This window comes from Pseudomyrmex gracilis, unplaced genomic scaffold (genome assembly GCF_002006095.1).
Source record: "Pseudomyrmex gracilis isolate BER0280 unplaced genomic scaffold, ASM200609v1 scaffold_213, whole genome shotgun sequence".
Classification (NCBI taxonomy): Eukaryota; Metazoa; Arthropoda; class Insecta; order Hymenoptera; family Formicidae; genus Pseudomyrmex; species Pseudomyrmex gracilis.
The window spans coordinates 14,759-30,961 of NW_018020797.1; the positions used below are offsets into that span (position 1 = coordinate 14,759).

Sequence of the window (16,203 nt, forward strand, 5' to 3'; positions counted from 1 at the left end):
ACTTGCGTTTAATGTAGAACGGCCTTTGAGTTCCACTTTTGTGGAAATACGGCTAAAACCAGCGGCTGAAACCGTCGTAAAAAATTACAATAGGATGGCCGCTCTCAGGTTTCTCTCTGCTGTGACTGTGTAGTAGTTATGTAATCGTTGGTATGGTAGTTGCGTTGTATCGTGCTTTGTGTTGATATGATTCGCCATTTTTACTCTGGTTTTAGTGTATGCTGATGTGTAATTATTTACCTGATGTGTAAAAAGTCCTGAGTATATAAAAGAAACAGGAAAAATGAAGAAAGAAAAAACGGGAGATAACAGCCGCCCTTATAAATTATAAGTATTTTTATAGTATATTTTTAAATTAAAAACTGGTGCAAAGTACAAAAAGAAAAGAAATAACTGCTTTGTGTATTTAAAAGGTTTTATAGTATGTTAAATGTGTTTCTACTTTTCTATTCTTTGAGTTTTTTGGCACAGTATTTCAAGTTGTGTATTTAACAAGAACTTTTTTATTACATATTTTTACTTTAACACAATGTACAATGTACAACTCAATGCTTTCCTACTTACAACACAAGTCAACACAATCGTACACAGCTAAAATGTGTTTGACTGTATCACCATTTTGTAATCTCTATGGATACCAATATTTTTTTATATTAATTTAATTATTGTATCACTAGTTATTTAATTATATCATTTGCTTATTTAATTGATTAATAAAGTTTAATATAAAATTGTAAACATACAGTACTTAGTTCATTCTAAACAAAATAGTGTATTATAGGAGATATATTTAATTTTTTAACAACTTATTAATTTTAACAACTTTACATACTTTGATTTTTATCAGTCTTATATATCTGAAATAAGTTAATAAATCATAAAAGAAACATTTGGTAAGAAATACTAACTTTTACATCAAAAATATTTTCTGGTGCTTTGAGATTGTTATTATAAATTGTTGACATATACTGAGTGCTTTTCAGCAACGTAACAGTCATATAGTTTGTGACAAGTATTACACAGTGTCAACTTGTAGCTGGAACAGTATTTAAATGTTTAGCATTTAACTTTTTTTAGTATTTATATAGATTTTTTTTCATTGTCAGAGCGTAAGAAAATCACTTTATAAAACTTATCATTAGGTTTTCCATGCATGGGATGAATAAGTATGTCAACGATTTATAATAATAATAAATTACCAAAAAATACTTTTTTTGTAAAAGGTAGTATTTTTTAATCAAAGGTTTTCTTATGACTTAGTTTGTTTCAGTTATATAAAAAAGATTTATAAAATACTGATCAAATTATGGTATATAATTTATATATAGTAAAGTAAATTGTTAAAATTAATAAATTGTTTTTGTGAAATTAATAAAAATAACAAAATTAATATATTTTTTAATATATATTTGTTTTTTGAAAATGTGAATCAAATATATTACAATTTTATATTATTGACAAAATTAATAAGCTTTATTAATCAATTAAATAAATAAATAAATGATTTAATAATGTTAAAATAAAGAAATGTAACAATGTTGATATTCATGGAGTGACACAAAACAATGACACAGTTGAACACAGCATTTTAGTTGCGTACAATTATGTTAATTTGATTTGTAGTTGGAAAGCACTAGATTGTACAATGTATATTGTATTACACAGTGTCATTTGTGTATGTAGCTGCACCCAATATATTTTAATGCTTAGAAATTGTTATTTGTTGCAGTTTCTAATTGTGTAATTAGAGTTAGAAAAACTTAGGTAATTGGTTAGCTAATTTTTCCTGATTGGTCTGATTAGTCTTATATTGTTCATATAATTTATATAAAACTAATCTTGTGTCAATTTATCAAACACCAATTGAGTATTACTATTCAAATATTTATATTTGTAATATTTACATTTTTTTATTCAAATAACATGTATTGTTTGAACTGACACAAAATATATACAGTAGCTAAACTGCCTTAAATTTTGTTCAAGAGATTGGCCTGTTATTATTTTCTCTGCTGAATGACTTTTGTTGTTCGATATTTTGTGATTCCAGTGAACAATAATAAAATTTATTGAATAAAATAAAAATTATTTAGATTTTTAAGTTAATTTAAGTATCTTTTATGTTTAAAGAAATCGCTCTTTCATTTTTCAACTTTTTTATTTGTGCTTATTTTTTTTTTTTTTTAACTTGCCTTATAAATTAGTTTTATGTATAATAAATAGTTTGATATTTTACAGCTCACCAAATATTAAGCTTAACAGGAATAAGCTTTCAACGAAAAAGTATTATTGGTTTTGTGGAATTGACTATTATTCCTCTTAGAGACACTCTCAGATCAATAAAAGTTAATGCAAAACAATGCAGAATATACAGAGTATGCTTAAATGATACTTATGAAGCTCCTTTTCAATATTTTGATCCTTTTCTTGACATCTGTCAGGGAGATAGCAAGCAGTAAGTAAACAATATTTAACAATATTTAATAAAACATTATTTTATATTAGAAACATTCAAAAATAGAATTTATAACATTTCCTAAATTTTTTTATCTAGACGTTCTTTGGAATTTTTTTCAAACATGCATCTAGCAGCTGCACAAAAAGTTGATCCTGACAATAATGCTGGAGAATTAGTAGTACAAATTCCACCGGATGCAGCGCATCTAGTTGCAGAAGGCCGTGCGCTGCGTATTAGCATTGAGTTTTCTTTAGAACAGCCACAGGGAGGTGTACACTTTGTTGTTCCTTCTGAAGGAAGTTTAGTCGAGGTAAGCTTATAGCATCAATCAAAGTTTGTTGAAAATATGTTTCCTGATTAGTGTAAACAATTTATTTATTTGTTTATAGAAAGGAGCACATATGTATACATACAGTTATGAAAATTCATCTAGATTATGGTTTCCATGTATCGATAGCTTTGCTGAACCATGTACTTGGAAATTGGAATTTACAGTTGATGATTCAATGACTGCGGTCTCATGTGGAGACTTGATTGAAGTAGTATATACACCTGACATGCGCAGAAAAACTTTTCACTATGTGCTCAATACTCCTGCTTGCGCTCCAAATATTGCACTTGCAGTCGGGTAAAATTTATATTAAATAGAATAAACTAAAATAGAATGATTAACAAAAATGTATTTTATAACATATACATATAATAGATTATATATACATATATAAATAAATAAATATATATATATATAAAATCTATTTTTTAATGTATATTATAAATATACATTATATATATTATAAATTATTTTATCTATTTTATGATATAACATGAAAGTTGCTTTTTATAGACCGTTCGAAATTTTTGTGGATCCTTACATGCACGAAGTGACTCATTTTTGCCTGCCTCAGCTTTTACCATCGTTGAAAGTATCCGCAAAATATATGCATGAAGCATTCGAATTTTACGAAGAAACTTTGTCAAATCGATATCCATATTCGTGCTACAAACAGGTTTTCGTTGACGAAATAGATGAAGACGTCAATGCTTATGCCACAATGAGTATTTTGAAGTAAGGATAATTTCTTTGCACACATTTTGCAATCAAAGTTTCTTTTGTACTTGTTTATAAAGATTTGTTTATTTACAGTACAAATTTACTACATTCTACCGCAATTATTGATCAAGTGTATATTACTAAAAAAGCAATGGCACAAGCGGTCGCGGAACAATTTTTTGGTTGTTTTATATCTATGCAAAATTGGTCGGACACATGGTTGCCCAAGGGTATTTCTACGTATCTCACAGGATTATACGCTAAAAAATGTTTTGGCAATAACGAATATAGAGAATGGATTCAATCAGTAAATATATTTATATGTTGAAAAGTTTATATATTTTTGGATTAATTACGTGTTTTAATTAAAACAATATTTGTGTAGGAGTTACAAGAAGTCGTAAAATACGAGGAACAATTTGGTGGCATAATATTGGATCCTTCACAAGCGCCAGCTCCATTGCCTATCGCAGCTAATACACCAGCACCTCCTCCTCGAGTTCCTGATCCTGGATTTTATTTTCCTATTAGAAATTTACATACAATGTCACCGAAGTATATTGAAGTACTCCGTAAAAAAGCACATCTAATTATGAGGATGTTGGAACATAGAATTGGCCAAGAATTGTTACTTCAAGTAAATATGTCTTGCCTCATTTTCTACATGCAGTAATATGTTGAACACTTGTTAATTCTATATTCTTTTTGTAGGTATTTAATAAACAGTTGTCTCTAGCAGCTAATGCTGCTCAACAAAAGATCGATTCTGGCTTGTGGTCACACATGTTAATTAGCACGAATGTTTTTGCTAAGGCTATTTTTACAGTAACAGGAAAAGACATGTCAGTATTTATAGATCAGTGGGTGAGAACAGGAGGACACGCAAAATTTAGCTTAAGTTTTGTATTTAATAGAAAAAGGTAACCTTCTGATCATTTTGAGATGTTTTAGTTCTTAACTCTTTCGTCACGCGCTTTCCTTTTAAACAAAGTTTCTGGGACTAATTAAGATGTCTCTCTTGCTATTACTTAAAACCACTAAAAAACAATTTTATTAATATATATATATATATATATATAACAATTTTTTGAACTGCAAAAGATGCTGGGTCTTAGAAAGATGTTTAGAGGAAGATATAGTGATAACGAAGGAGTTGATTGTTATATCATATACTGTTTATGAAACTTAAAATATACATTATAGAAACACAGTGGAATTAGAAATAAGGCAAGATACCACACACATAAGAGGAATTAGAAAATATGTAGGTCCACTCTTAGTCAGTATTCAAGAATTGGATGGTACCTTTAAGCACACATTGCAAATTGAAGGTACAATGGCAAGAGCGGACATTACTTGTCACAGTAAAAGCCGGAGAAATAAAAAGAAGAAAATTCCACTCTGCACTGGCGAAGAAGTTGACATGGATCTGTCAGCTATGGAGTAAGATGTGAATTGATTATAAATTTATATACGATATATGTAATCAGTGGCAGTTACATTATTATCAGATATTCTTAAAATCTTTATGTATATATATGTATGTGTATGTGTGTATGTACATATATATGTGTGTGTGTATATATATATATTATATATATATACATATTATTTACAGTGATTCTCCAGTATTGTGGATTAGACTTGACCCTGAAATGACAATTATGCGCTCTGTACAAATTGAACAGCCCGATTATCAGTGGCAGTATCAATTGAGACACGAGAGAGACGTCACAGCGCAATTAGAAGCGATCGAGGCTCTGCATCATCATCCGACACCTGCAACACGATTGGCACTAACGGATACAATCGAAAACGAACATTGCTATTATAAAGTTAGACTTCGTGCCGCTCATTGTTTGACAAAGGTTAGTTTTCATTTAACAATATTTAATTCTAATCCTGTAAACGTTTTTTGATGTACGTATTCTGTAAACCCTGGATCAGACATTTATGTCAGATGCGATTTTTTTATTGGTTGAAACGTCGCAGAAACTCTGTAAAAATTCATGAGGCTTTAATCAACATTCTATATTAAAGAAACAATAATAATTTTGATATAATTTTTATTTTTTAGAAGTTTTTCTACTAAATAGTTAATAAGATTTTCTTATTTTCAAGAATCGCTAAAACAATTATGTCCGAGATTTACAAAATTAGGATGACGATACAAATATGTTTCTAGATAACTATATATAATTTATATACTCTCTTGTACAGGTGGCTAATGCAATGGTGGCAACATGGGCTGGTCCACCGGCAATGTTAGCCATATTTCGTAAATTATTCGGATCGGCGTCCTGTCGACGGATTATTAAGCAAAACAACTTTTCGAATTTTCAACATTATTTTCTGCAAAAGGTAAATGCACAAGTTTCCTCTTTATTTTTATAAAAAAAACAAAAATGAAATAAAAAAGTAAACTTAAGTTTTCTCTTTATCTTAAAAAACAATAAAATTTGTTTACTGACATCTTTTTTTCTAAATTTTTAAACTTGTATACAGACCATACCAGTTGCAATGGCTGGATTACGTAATGCTCATGGTATCTGTCCACCGGAAGTCCTGGCTTTTTTGATGGATCTTTTTAAATACAATGATAACAGCAAGAACAGATATTCGGACAATTATTACAGAGCTGCGCTAATAGAAGCTTTAGGTGCAACTGTCACGCCGGTTGTCAGCTTGCAACAAGGGTATGTTGCTTGAATTTCAAGTCGTGAATTTCAGATAACAAAGTAATTATAAAAGTATACAGATGTTTTCTTAACTTGCATTTTTTTAATTATAGAACTGCCATTACAGCAGATTCTCTGTCAATCGACACAAAGGCCATTCTGGAAGAAGTTACTAGAAATCTAAATTTAGAAAAATTGTTACCTTGCTACAAATATACCGTCAGTGTAGCTTGTCTCAAAGTGATACGTATTCTGCAGAAATTTGGTCATCTTCCAAGCAACCCTCATCTGTTTAGAGCGTTTGCAGCATACGGTCAATTTATAGGTAACGATTTAGATTCTTATCTATTGATATCTCCTTAATTACGCATTTAATTTTTATAACAATTAATGAAATGTTTTAGGCTCTAGAAGTTTAAAACTAACAATACGTAAACGGTCAATGAGAGCCTTACGCTAGATGTATATTTGTTGCGAGATGCAAATATAACATCTTATATGAATTTACGAATTGAAATTTCAATCTAAAATTCACGTGTAAAACACAAGGAAATTTTAATATATATATATATATATATATATATATAATTTATTTATTTATTTATTTATTTATTTATTTTGCAACGAACATCCAGCGTAAGGCTCTCATTGACCGTTTACGTATTGTTAGTTTTAATTTTTAATTGTTTTAGATATCAGGATAGCAGCTTTAGAAGCTTTAGTCGACTTTACTCGTGTGGATGGTAAATCAGAAGACTTAGACTTCTTGTTAGATATGGCGGAAATGGATCCGCATCCCGGTATACGTCACAGACTTGTACGACTGATGGTAGAGAATCCACCGTTTGAAAAAGCTCACAAGCATCGTCTGGATAAACCAGACTTAGTTGACCGCATATGGAACTTGATTAAGTAGGACAAAACATCCAATTTCTATTGTTTTGTTATTTTATATTTATTTATTGTTTACTTAATAATATATGATTTTTTATAGTGGCATGTTATCGCACGATGCAAAATTGCGTTGCGATTTAGTGGACCTATATTATACTTTGTACGGTACAAAAGCACCATTTTGTCTTCCTGTCCCCGAACTAGCGGGACTCACAAAACCTAAAAAGAGCGGTCCACAAAGTCCGGAGGATGAAGTAAATCTCGTTTCTGTACGCTTTGTTGTTATATAATTTAAACAATTTCAATTACTCACAAACAATATTTAGTATCTTGATAAGTAACTGATATGCACACATTCGCAGGTGAAGATTCCACCAGTGCAACACGTAAGACACGAATCGATCGACGAAATTGAGACTCCTCCAGTCCAAACTAAGAGAAAAATATCTCCAAATAGAGATCCTCCGGGTCCATCTAATTCAATGGAATATGGACCAGAAGTAAAACGGCAAAAAGTAAACAATGTACGAAATCCTTAATTTTTTTCTCTTCTCTATTTTGTTATTTTATAAATTATAAGTAAAATTTATTGTTACTTGTAGCAAGATGAACGAGGTATTCCTGTACCTAGTGAAGGAAAAGTGAAGTCCGAATATTACAGCGATAATTCCGCATCACTTCCTGGTATCATGGGAACTCCTGGTCCAGTAGGTTTTGAACCAGGCATGTTTAAAAAAGAACTAGACGAACATAAATCCAAGACTGATTCTAGCAATAAGGTATGTAAAGATTTAGCTTTTTTTTTTTATTATAAAGAATATGTGTGTGTAAAATTATTTGTGAAGTTTAACATGTTGTGAGAATATAAAACATAGAGAAGATTTTTGGGACAAAATTGTTTTTGTGTTTTTAGAGCAAAAAGAAGAAAAAGGACAAGAAAAAACATAAGCATAAGCATCGTCATCATAAACATAAAGATAAAGACAAGAAAGAAAAAGATAAAAATAAGGATAAAGAAAAGGAAAAACCTAAAGACAAGGATTCATCGGCTTTAAAACTTAAAGATGAGACTCTTAGTTCTGCTAGCTCTAGTCAGAGTCCAGAACCAATTACGTCTAACGAATTTCTCTTTCCCTAGAATCTGAAATATTATGAACTTGATAAATTTATATAATTCAGTGGTTATAACATCTAACCAAATTTAAAAATATTAAAATTTTGTAGAATTGAAAAAGCCGATGTTGGTACATAAAAATATATTTTCCAAAAGGTTTTCTCCAATCGTACCGACTCTACTTTTAGTCGTGCAATCGATAAAAAAAAACTTTAAGTAAGCTAAAATAAAGTATATGTATTTACTCGTGTTATCTGAGTATACACGTTGACATGTTTAACAATAACGTTGACAATTGACATTGTCTCACTTCACTCAGTCAATTTCTGGTGAATTATATTAATTTTCAACGAACTTCACAATACAAATTTATATGTAATTTCATTAAAGAAGTATCAAACTTAGAGTCGACACGTTTTTCTTGTGGAGAAAGCTTTTTGGAAAATAAATTTTTATACTTTGCAACGTTTTTGGTTTTGCAAGATTCATCTTTAAATATTTTTAAATTATGTTATAGATTTGTAAAATTTTTATTATTATAATTCACGTGATTTTTATAATTAAGAACTATTATAAAGGACTATTATATGTGTATAACTATTACATGTATAAAGAAGCGCCACGTTTTCCTACAATTCTGACTTTTTTATACATATGAAAAACATTTTAATATATATTTAGTACAAAAGACAGAGACTAAATGGATATTACTTTTTTACTACAATTTTTTCTGTATTTACAAATAAATTACTTTCATAAAATTGGAACAAGTTTGTATATTATATGCGCATTTATGATATATATTTTTTTTTCTTAATTATAACTTTATTGCTGGAAAAAAAAACTTGTGTGTTACCGACAGCACATAGAAACCCGCTTATATTTGAATGGCCGTTGCGCGTTAACTACGATGGCGTCCGTGGTGTTGCGGCAATTTCGAAGGGACTAGCAAGTTTTGAAAATTTTGACAACGTTCGAGATAATGGCAGATAATCAGCAGAGTCGATTTGAAAAGTCCCTCGGATTACTAACCGCTCGCTTTGTCTCTCTATTGCAGAAAGCAAAGGACGGTGTATTGGATTTAAAAGCTGTGAGTATTCGTCTTCGCGGTACGACCCAAAAAGTTAACCTAAATAACGAGGTTAAGTTATCGCGGGCGTACACGCCATTCTGGGTTGCGGGAATTTTGAAAGAAGTGCTTGGTCACGCGGGGGATCATTGGTGTCCACTCCATCGGTTCTCAAACTCGTGGATATCTTGTCCACTTTGCAGAGCTTCGTTTTGGCTTTCAGATCATAGTTGACACAATCATATTGTTTTAACGTTGTAACACATAATCTTACCCTAACCTATAAAGGAAACGTCATTTATATTTCGACAGTTGATAAGATATTATCGCTCACATTGCAGGCCGCGGATCTTTTAGAAGTGCGACAGAAACGGCGCATTTACGATATTACGAACGTTCTTGAAGGTATCGGTCTCATAGAGAAGAAAAGCAAAAACAGCATTCAATGGAAGTAAGTTTTCATAAGCTTGGAGCAATCTAACAACTCTAACTGTTCTTTAGTTGTTAATCATTATTATCATAATGTTTACGTTTATTTCATTCTGTAATGTTATTTTACAATTTTTATTCATAGAGGTGCAGGGCCAGGTTGCAACACTCAAGAAGTCAGCGAGAAAGTGACAGACCTAAGGGAGGAACTCAGAAAATTGGAAGATCACGAACAATTATTAGATGCACATACTCAATGGATTTTGCAGAGCATAAAAAATATACAAAATGATATAATAAACAGAAAATATGCTTATATTACCTATGAGGATGTAAAAGAGAACTTTCTGGATCAGTTTGTTCTAGGAATTCAAGCTCCTCCGAACACAGAACTAAAAGTATCAAATAATGTAAAGGTATTTGAAATACACACAATATTTGTACAAAATCTTTAATGTGACTATTGAAATATTTGTATTTTTATTTTGTATTTGTGGTGTAGAATGGTGTACAGGATGATTCGACAAGCTACAACATGTTCTTGAAGAGTAATTCAGGAGAAATTAAGGTATATATGGTTCAACCCGAATTAGCTAAAAATTATGATAGTAAAATATTAGAAATGAGATTGAAAGAAGAATCAAAAGGCACGAAGCGTGGAAATGAGGATGATGAAAAGAAGGAGGGAGAAGTCATTGTTAAACCAAAAAGAAAAGTTGGCAGGTAAATTATTGCATTTGTACAAAAATGAGTTTCTGCTTGTGCTCTAGTATCGTGTCAAGAATAGCAACATAATATTCTTGATCTGTGCATAGAGCAGATAGTAATTTGTTAATTTATTTTGTATTGGGGATGAATAGTTCTCAAGCTTAAACTATTCATTTGGTTACAAAATGTACACAAACTTTGTATATTATATTTGTATCTTGAGGTTATACGCAATTACATAAGAATACATTAATTCCATTGGACATTACTTTAGACCACCAAAAACCAAGGCGGATCCAGTATTAACTGACGATGATGATGAGGAAGATCCAGAATTAGTAGAAGCCAAGATACTTCTTCGTGACGTGAACACGTCAGGTAAATTTCATTTTGCAGTTTGAATCTACGTTTTTGTTTATTTTCAAGAAGTTTGTATTTATTATATGCAGACATTTATTTTTATTATATGAAAGAAAAAACTCACATTGCAATAAAAATTTTATTACAGATAGTGTCCAAAGAGATTTGGAATTTTTCGAACAATTCTATTCCGATTGTAAGTAAAACAATTATTTTATATTTTTTGTTTGAAAAAAGAAATTTACTGTTAAATTTTATATTTGCAGTTTATGGTCCATTAATGAGACTGAGTCCACCTCCGGGAGAGAAAGATTATCAGTTCAATCTTAGTGACACTGAGGGCATTTGTGATCTATTTGACATTACGACGTAATGAGCGTTGTGTTATTAGAATTCCGATTCATAAAATGAACTGTGCCAACAACAACAAAAATTAAGAATTTAAAATATTGTTGAAATGACAGAACTTATGCGTATGATTTTAGAAATGTAGAAATTTACAGATCGCGATCATTGGAAATATGCGGTATTTTTTTATTAAAGTATGAAAAGCTGATGCAAAACAATTGTGAGAACAGCCTTGTACAATTCTGACCGATTGTACAATATGATGAATAACGTGGTAACATTTGTTTAAGAATGTTTGTTACATATATTTGTAAAGATCACATTTGTAACATTGCGCGCGTGTGCGCACATACACACACACACACACATACTGTAATTTACATTATTACAAAAAAGCTTGCTTTATGAGGATTATATTGTAATTTGAAACTGTATAATGTAAAAAACATCGAAGAGAGAAATGTATATTATAGCATGTCATAAAGTAAGCTTTGTTTTTTCTCAACTGTTGGCATTGTAAAACTTTTATGTACAGGTTCCCGTAAAGTGTTCCATGTATATCGCGACATTCATAGAGGATAATGAATGTATATTATGTACACAATCATGCAAATAATTCTGCATTTTTAAATATTTTATTGTAATTATATATGTGTAACGTCTTTATTACTGATGCCTGTATCTATCTTATGTACAGTATATGTATCTTATTGCGTAAACACGCGTGAACAGTCAATTTGTAAAGAGAATTCACATATCTTGCATTTCTTGTTGCTTGAATATTATATACTATATATATACATACGTACACAGACACAAGTGCAAGTTACGATCTTCGTGTCATTACGCGCAGATTACGTTACATCATTCCTAAATCCAATTGTAATATATTTAGAATTAGTCGCGCAATCGTAGCAAGATTATCGACTTTTATCGCGCTCTGCTTTACCTGGAAAGATGCGTATACAGCTGCGCTACGCAATCAATTCAGTAGAAAAATGCTTTTTTATTGCTTACTTTGATGACGCGTACCAAGGACAGATAAGAATGGATTCGAACGATTTCGTCATCACCGTCGACGACGGACGCGCGTGTTCAGGCGACGCGAGATGTTAGTCAACGTCGTCGCGTCACAGCGAGCTCTTTCCAAATGTACCGACAGCACATGTGTACATACGGAACGCTGCAGCCTGTCACAGTGCGGGTGTATCTTCCGTCGAGCGTTGCGCTCCTATAACTTCCGATAACGTTAAACAGGTAATTGATTAATTTGTGCATTAAAGGAAAAACCACGTGTGTGACGCAATGCATTGAGAAATTACGAAACACGCGCGTCATATAGCGACAGAAGAATTTTTAAACAAAAAAAAGTATGAAGATAGAGAAAAATTAATTTGAAGCTATATAAGCAACTATAGTATATTTATTTTTATATGACAATGATTTAAAAAAAAGATGTATACATTTGTTTGTGATACAGCGACTCCGAGAATGCGCGTGATACTGGTGAAATTTCGCGAAATCACGCAGAAATATCCGATCGTTCGAGGGATGGCATCTTACTCGATTATATGGCCAACCGGATGCCTGTTGCAACAGAAAATAACGGGGAAAGAGGAGTTCAATTTCACTGAAGCTCTGCGGTTCAGTCTGTACGGTGGTTTTTACGTGGCACCTACTCTATATTGCTGGATAAAATGTTCGTCTTACTTTTGGCCAAAAGCGAATTTAAAGTCTGCTATCACTAAGGTGTGCATATTTTATGAGAAAAAAACTTAGACGCTATATTCAGGTTTGATATTTAAATTCTTTGAAGAATATTTTTGTGCAAAAAGAAGAACATTAAATGATATGAAAATAATATTGAATTACTATTATAATAATAAATGAAACAATTAATTTTTACAGGCTTTGGTTGAACAAGTGACGTACACTCCCGCAGCTATGTGTTCTTTCTTTTTTGGCATGAGTCTTCTTGAATTAAAGCCAGTTTCGGAATGTATTGAAGAGGTCAAAATTAAATTCTGGCCAACATATAAGGTATATCGTACATAAGATAAGATGTGTACTTATTAAAAGTAGAAATAAAGCAAGTAATTAATATAAGATTTTGTTTTCTCAGGTCGCTATTTGCGTATGGCCGATTCTACAAACGATCAACTTCACTCTAGTCCCAGAACAAAATCGCGTTGTATATGTCAGTGTGTGCAGTTTAGTGTGGACGTGTTTCCTCGCTTATATGAAAGCTCTTCAAGCCAAGCGACAACAGATAGTAGACGCAACTGACGTTAATTCCAAAATTATATTAGAAAGGAAAACGCAAACCAACGAAAGAGGCTTGCTGCTTTCTCTATTACGATAGATTTTAATCGAAAACTGAGTCGTGCTGTTAGATAAATTAAAATGTACATAGTTTTTAGGAACGCGTTCCGTAGTTGGAAACAAAAGAGATAATTTATTATTGTTGACATAATTTTCACATATACGTACGTATATCTGTGATACATCCACAGTACAAAAATATATTACTTGCCTATCTTTTATGCGAATACGTTTATGTAATTACTGTTGCGCGCAGTAATTAAAAAAAGTGAAATTACTTTTTTAAACAAGTATTTTTAAATATAAAACTGTAACAATGACTAATAAGATAAAATATGACGAAATACAGAACAAAATTAAGATTCACTATTTCTTGTACTTATTTTCGAGTATCTCGGAAATTTGTTTTTCAAGATCCTTTCTGCAATGTACATTAGAAGTGATCACAGAAGTGTTCTATTTTTTATTCAATAATCAATATACATGGTGTGTAAAAATTCTATTTAGCGGAGATTCAAACCTCGTTTAACGGAGATCAAAACCTTTTTTTTTTTTTTTTTTTGTTTTTTTTGAAGCATTGGAGAACATTCAATATGGCTATAGCGAGTATTCGAGCTGTCAAATAAAACCTGTTCTCGAGCGCCGTGTGAACTCTCGGGAAGATATACGTCTCATGAGTGTCAAACTGCAGCAAAATACGATTACCTTGTTCAATTAAATCGCGATTAACGCGCACGAGATGTATCGGTGGCGTGCGTCACGCGCAATCGAGAGAGATTTATTGCGATGTAAGCTAGGTTACATCACGAGACTCGATGAGTAAAGTGAAGAACTTGTAGCGCAGAATCGCGCGCGTTTATTTCCCAGTGTTGTTTTGCATGTAGAATGGCTCGTACTTCTATATCGGCGCAATGCGATTTGGTCGCGTCGTACATGGATGGGGTTCACGTCAAAATCGCAGAGGCCTACAAACCACCGAGGAAGATCGGTCTACCCGCGGCGTACAACAATCGTTTGCCTGACGTGTCGAAGATGATGTACGATTTCAGTCTGGAGAAATCGGTACTCGAGAAGGTAAGCCGCAATTTGTTGAACTAACAAAACACTATAAACTAAAATTTATTTCGAACATGTGAGCATAAAAATGATTTTATATGACTTGTTGTTTGAACTGACTTAATTCTTGACTTAGTGAATACTTACATTGTGATCAGATGTACGAGTGGCGTAAGGCTAGACAGTCCAGCAACAAGGCACGTCAAGCTCGCTTAGAAGAGAAAAGGAGAAAAGAGAAGGAAGAGAGCCCTCCGTCACCTCCATCTCTCTCGCCTGATTGTATGAAACAACTACCTATTAGTACAGCACCTGCTCCGGAGACAACAATACTCAAACCGCAACCTTTGTCACCTTCCAATGATCTTCATGATCTTCAGGATCATATGAAGATCAATGGAGGTCTGGATTTTGCTGATTTTGATAACGACACAAGCAGTCCTTTTGACAATATGGAATTGAAAACCATCAACGATATGGAAGAATTGGCACAGGTTAATAATAAATTGCCACATATTTTACTTCTATACATATAGTATGCATAATTATAGAAATGTGATAATCATGTTAAGTTTTTGCCTGTAGGTCTTACAACCTACTTCACAATGGATACCAGCAGGAAAATTGGAGAATATTATAAATGAATTAACAATGGACGAAATTACAGAAATTCATAAGGAAGAAAAAGTTGATGAGATGAAAAATCAAGTGGACAGTCAAACTGATACAGATACACATACCGATGTTGAGAACCACCGCAGTGTTTCAGTAATAATGCAAGAACTTCAAAAGGAACTAGAACGGCCTGTTATGGAGGTAATAGAATTTTTCTTTACGATAATCTTAGACAGACCGTGATTCCAATTAAAACGATTTGTTTTACCGACAGAATTGGAAGCCGTGGCCTGATTTAGAAAGTCCAGATAGCGATACGTGTGCAACTCCAAAGCGTGAAGCAACATCACCGAATCACGCAAAGTCGCCAGTGGACTTGTTATCGGGCATGACGGAAGATGATCGAAAGTTGGTCATGCAGTTAGGTGATATGGGATTTTCCATAAGTAGAGCAACACGTGCGGTCTTGAAATTAGGTCGGGTACATGAAAAGAAGATCGTAGAATTTTTATTGGCCGTCCAATCTTTAGAGGAAAGTGGTATTCCAGGTGATTATGCCGAGAAAGCGCTTATGCTCACGCAACATGATCAATACAAAGCAAAACTGTACTACGAAAATTTACGTACATTAAAAGATTTAGGATTTCCCGAAGATGAAGCTTCAGAGACTTTAGTAAAGTGTAATTTCGATCGTGATAAAGCATTAGATCTTCTGATCGCTGAGTAAACGATAGTCATCCCTCAAAAAAAAATTTAAACTAAAATATTTTTTGTAATTTAATTTTATGTAGAAAAAAAATGTGTGCAAGTAAACATTGAAATTTTATATATTGCACCGAGAAAGAGGGAATATACATTTGCATTAAAAAATGAATAATAACGTATATATTTTAATAATAAAAAGATAGTATTCAATGAGGCTAGTCTTGACTAATGAAACCTAAACAAAGCTATATTTAATAGTGTATTTGTGTAATATTTTACATCAATATAATTTCTCGTGTCTGTGTTATATTATGGAATTTGAATTTCTATCGGGCATTAAGTAAATAAAATAGCCGGTTCTGCTCCGCGGGATGAATTTTTATAATCACAAACAAATTA

The 16,203-nt window shown here is 32.0% G+C and overlaps 4 protein-coding genes across 6 annotated transcripts; all 4 read left to right on the forward strand.

Moving 5' to 3' along the window:
- Positions 1–113: 113 nt before the first annotated feature.
- Positions 114–8,906, forward strand: LOC109858568 (transcription initiation factor TFIID subunit 2). 2 transcript variants are annotated; one of them, XM_020435974.1, is made up of 18 exons: positions 114–327; positions 2,237–2,455; positions 2,555–2,768; positions 2,848–3,086; positions 3,303–3,524; positions 3,603–3,816; positions 3,895–4,146; positions 4,221–4,429; positions 4,713–4,952; positions 5,128–5,377; positions 5,730–5,870; positions 6,015–6,205; positions 6,301–6,512; positions 6,880–7,099; positions 7,182–7,335; positions 7,444–7,605; positions 7,684–7,860; positions 7,995–8,906. In XM_020435974.1, the coding sequence occupies exons 1-18, from the start codon at positions 284–286 to the stop codon at positions 8,217–8,219; spliced, it is 3,585 nt and encodes a 1,194-aa protein (XP_020291563.1). In that variant the 5' UTR covers positions 114–283; the 3' UTR covers positions 8,220–8,906. The 2 variants fall into 2 exon arrangements, with proteins under 2 accessions (XP_020291563.1, XP_020291562.1); XM_020435973.1 differs by having other exon boundaries at positions 115–327; positions 7,182–7,350; positions 7,995–8,905.
- A 196-nt stretch (positions 8,907–9,102) lies between these two features.
- LOC109858562 (transcription factor E2F4-like) lies at positions 9,103–11,477 on the forward strand. Its single transcript, XM_020435962.1, has 7 exons — positions 9,103–9,285; positions 9,606–9,715; positions 9,839–10,109; positions 10,196–10,416; positions 10,676–10,779; positions 10,910–10,957; positions 11,028–11,477. Exons 1-7 carry the CDS (start codon positions 9,178–9,180, stop codon positions 11,132–11,134), a joined length of 969 nt encoding a protein of 322 aa, XP_020291551.1. The 5' UTR covers positions 9,103–9,177; the 3' UTR covers positions 11,135–11,477.
- Positions 11,478–12,098: 621 nt separating this feature from the next.
- On the forward strand, positions 12,099–13,797 carry LOC109858560 (protein sym1-like). Of its 2 annotated transcripts, none has more exons than XM_020435958.1 (4): positions 12,099–12,366; positions 12,590–12,858; positions 13,018–13,149; positions 13,232–13,797. In XM_020435958.1, exons 2-4 carry the CDS (start codon positions 12,601–12,603, stop codon positions 13,469–13,471), a joined length of 630 nt encoding a protein of 209 aa, XP_020291547.1. In that variant the 5' UTR covers positions 12,099–12,366; positions 12,590–12,600; the 3' UTR covers positions 13,472–13,797. The 2 variants fall into 2 exon arrangements, with proteins under 2 accessions (XP_020291547.1, XP_020291548.1); XM_020435959.1 differs by lacking the exon at positions 12,099–12,366 and adding an exon at positions 12,375–12,479.
- A 226-nt stretch (positions 13,798–14,023) lies between these two features.
- LOC109858574 lies at positions 14,024–16,124 on the forward strand. Its single transcript, XM_020435984.1, has 4 exons — positions 14,024–14,505; positions 14,646–14,978; positions 15,070–15,300; positions 15,374–16,124. The coding sequence occupies exons 1-4, from the start codon at positions 14,317–14,319 to the stop codon at positions 15,824–15,826; spliced, it is 1,206 nt and encodes a 401-aa protein (XP_020291573.1). The 5' UTR covers positions 14,024–14,316; the 3' UTR covers positions 15,827–16,124.
- The last annotated feature ends 79 nt before the right edge of the window (positions 16,125–16,203 follow it).

Coding starts and splice junctions, on each gene's coding strand:
- LOC109858568 (XM_020435973.1), top strand. CDS start 284: ATGAAGAAAGAAAAAACGGGAGATAACAGCCGCCCTTATAAATT. Junction 4,430..4,712: donor TTTGTATTTAATAGAAAAAG/GTAACCTTCTGA, acceptor TATACATTATAG/AAACACAGTGGAATTAGAAA. Junction 7,351..7,443: donor ATGAAGTAAATCTCGTTTCT/GTACGCTTTGTT, acceptor ACACATTCGCAG/GTGAAGATTCCACCAGTGCA.
- LOC109858562 (XM_020435962.1), top strand. CDS start 9,178: ATGGCAGATAATCAGCAGAGTCGATTTGAAAAGTCCCTCGGATTACTA. Junction 9,286..9,605: donor GTGTATTGGATTTAAAAGCT/GTGAGTATTCGT, acceptor CTCACATTGCAG/GCCGCGGATCTTTTAGAAGT. Junction 10,110..10,195: donor AAGTATCAAATAATGTAAAG/GTATTTGAAATA, acceptor TTTGTGGTGTAG/AATGGTGTACAGGATGATTC.
- LOC109858560 (XM_020435958.1), top strand. CDS start 12,601: ATGCGCGTGATACTGGTGAAATTTCGCGAAATCACGCAGAAATATCCG. Junction 12,859..13,017: donor TAAAGTCTGCTATCACTAAG/GTGTGCATATTT, acceptor TAATTTTTACAG/GCTTTGGTTGAACAAGTGAC. Junction 13,150..13,231: donor AATTCTGGCCAACATATAAG/GTATATCGTACA, acceptor TTGTTTTCTCAG/GTCGCTATTTGCGTATGGCC.
- LOC109858574 (XM_020435984.1), top strand. CDS start 14,317: ATGGCTCGTACTTCTATATCGGCGCAATGCGATTTGGTCGCGTCGTAC. Junction 14,506..14,645: donor AGAAATCGGTACTCGAGAAG/GTAAGCCGCAAT, acceptor CATTGTGATCAG/ATGTACGAGTGGCGTAAGGC. Junction 15,301..15,373: donor TAGAACGGCCTGTTATGGAG/GTAATAGAATTT, acceptor TTTTACCGACAG/AATTGGAAGCCGTGGCCTGA.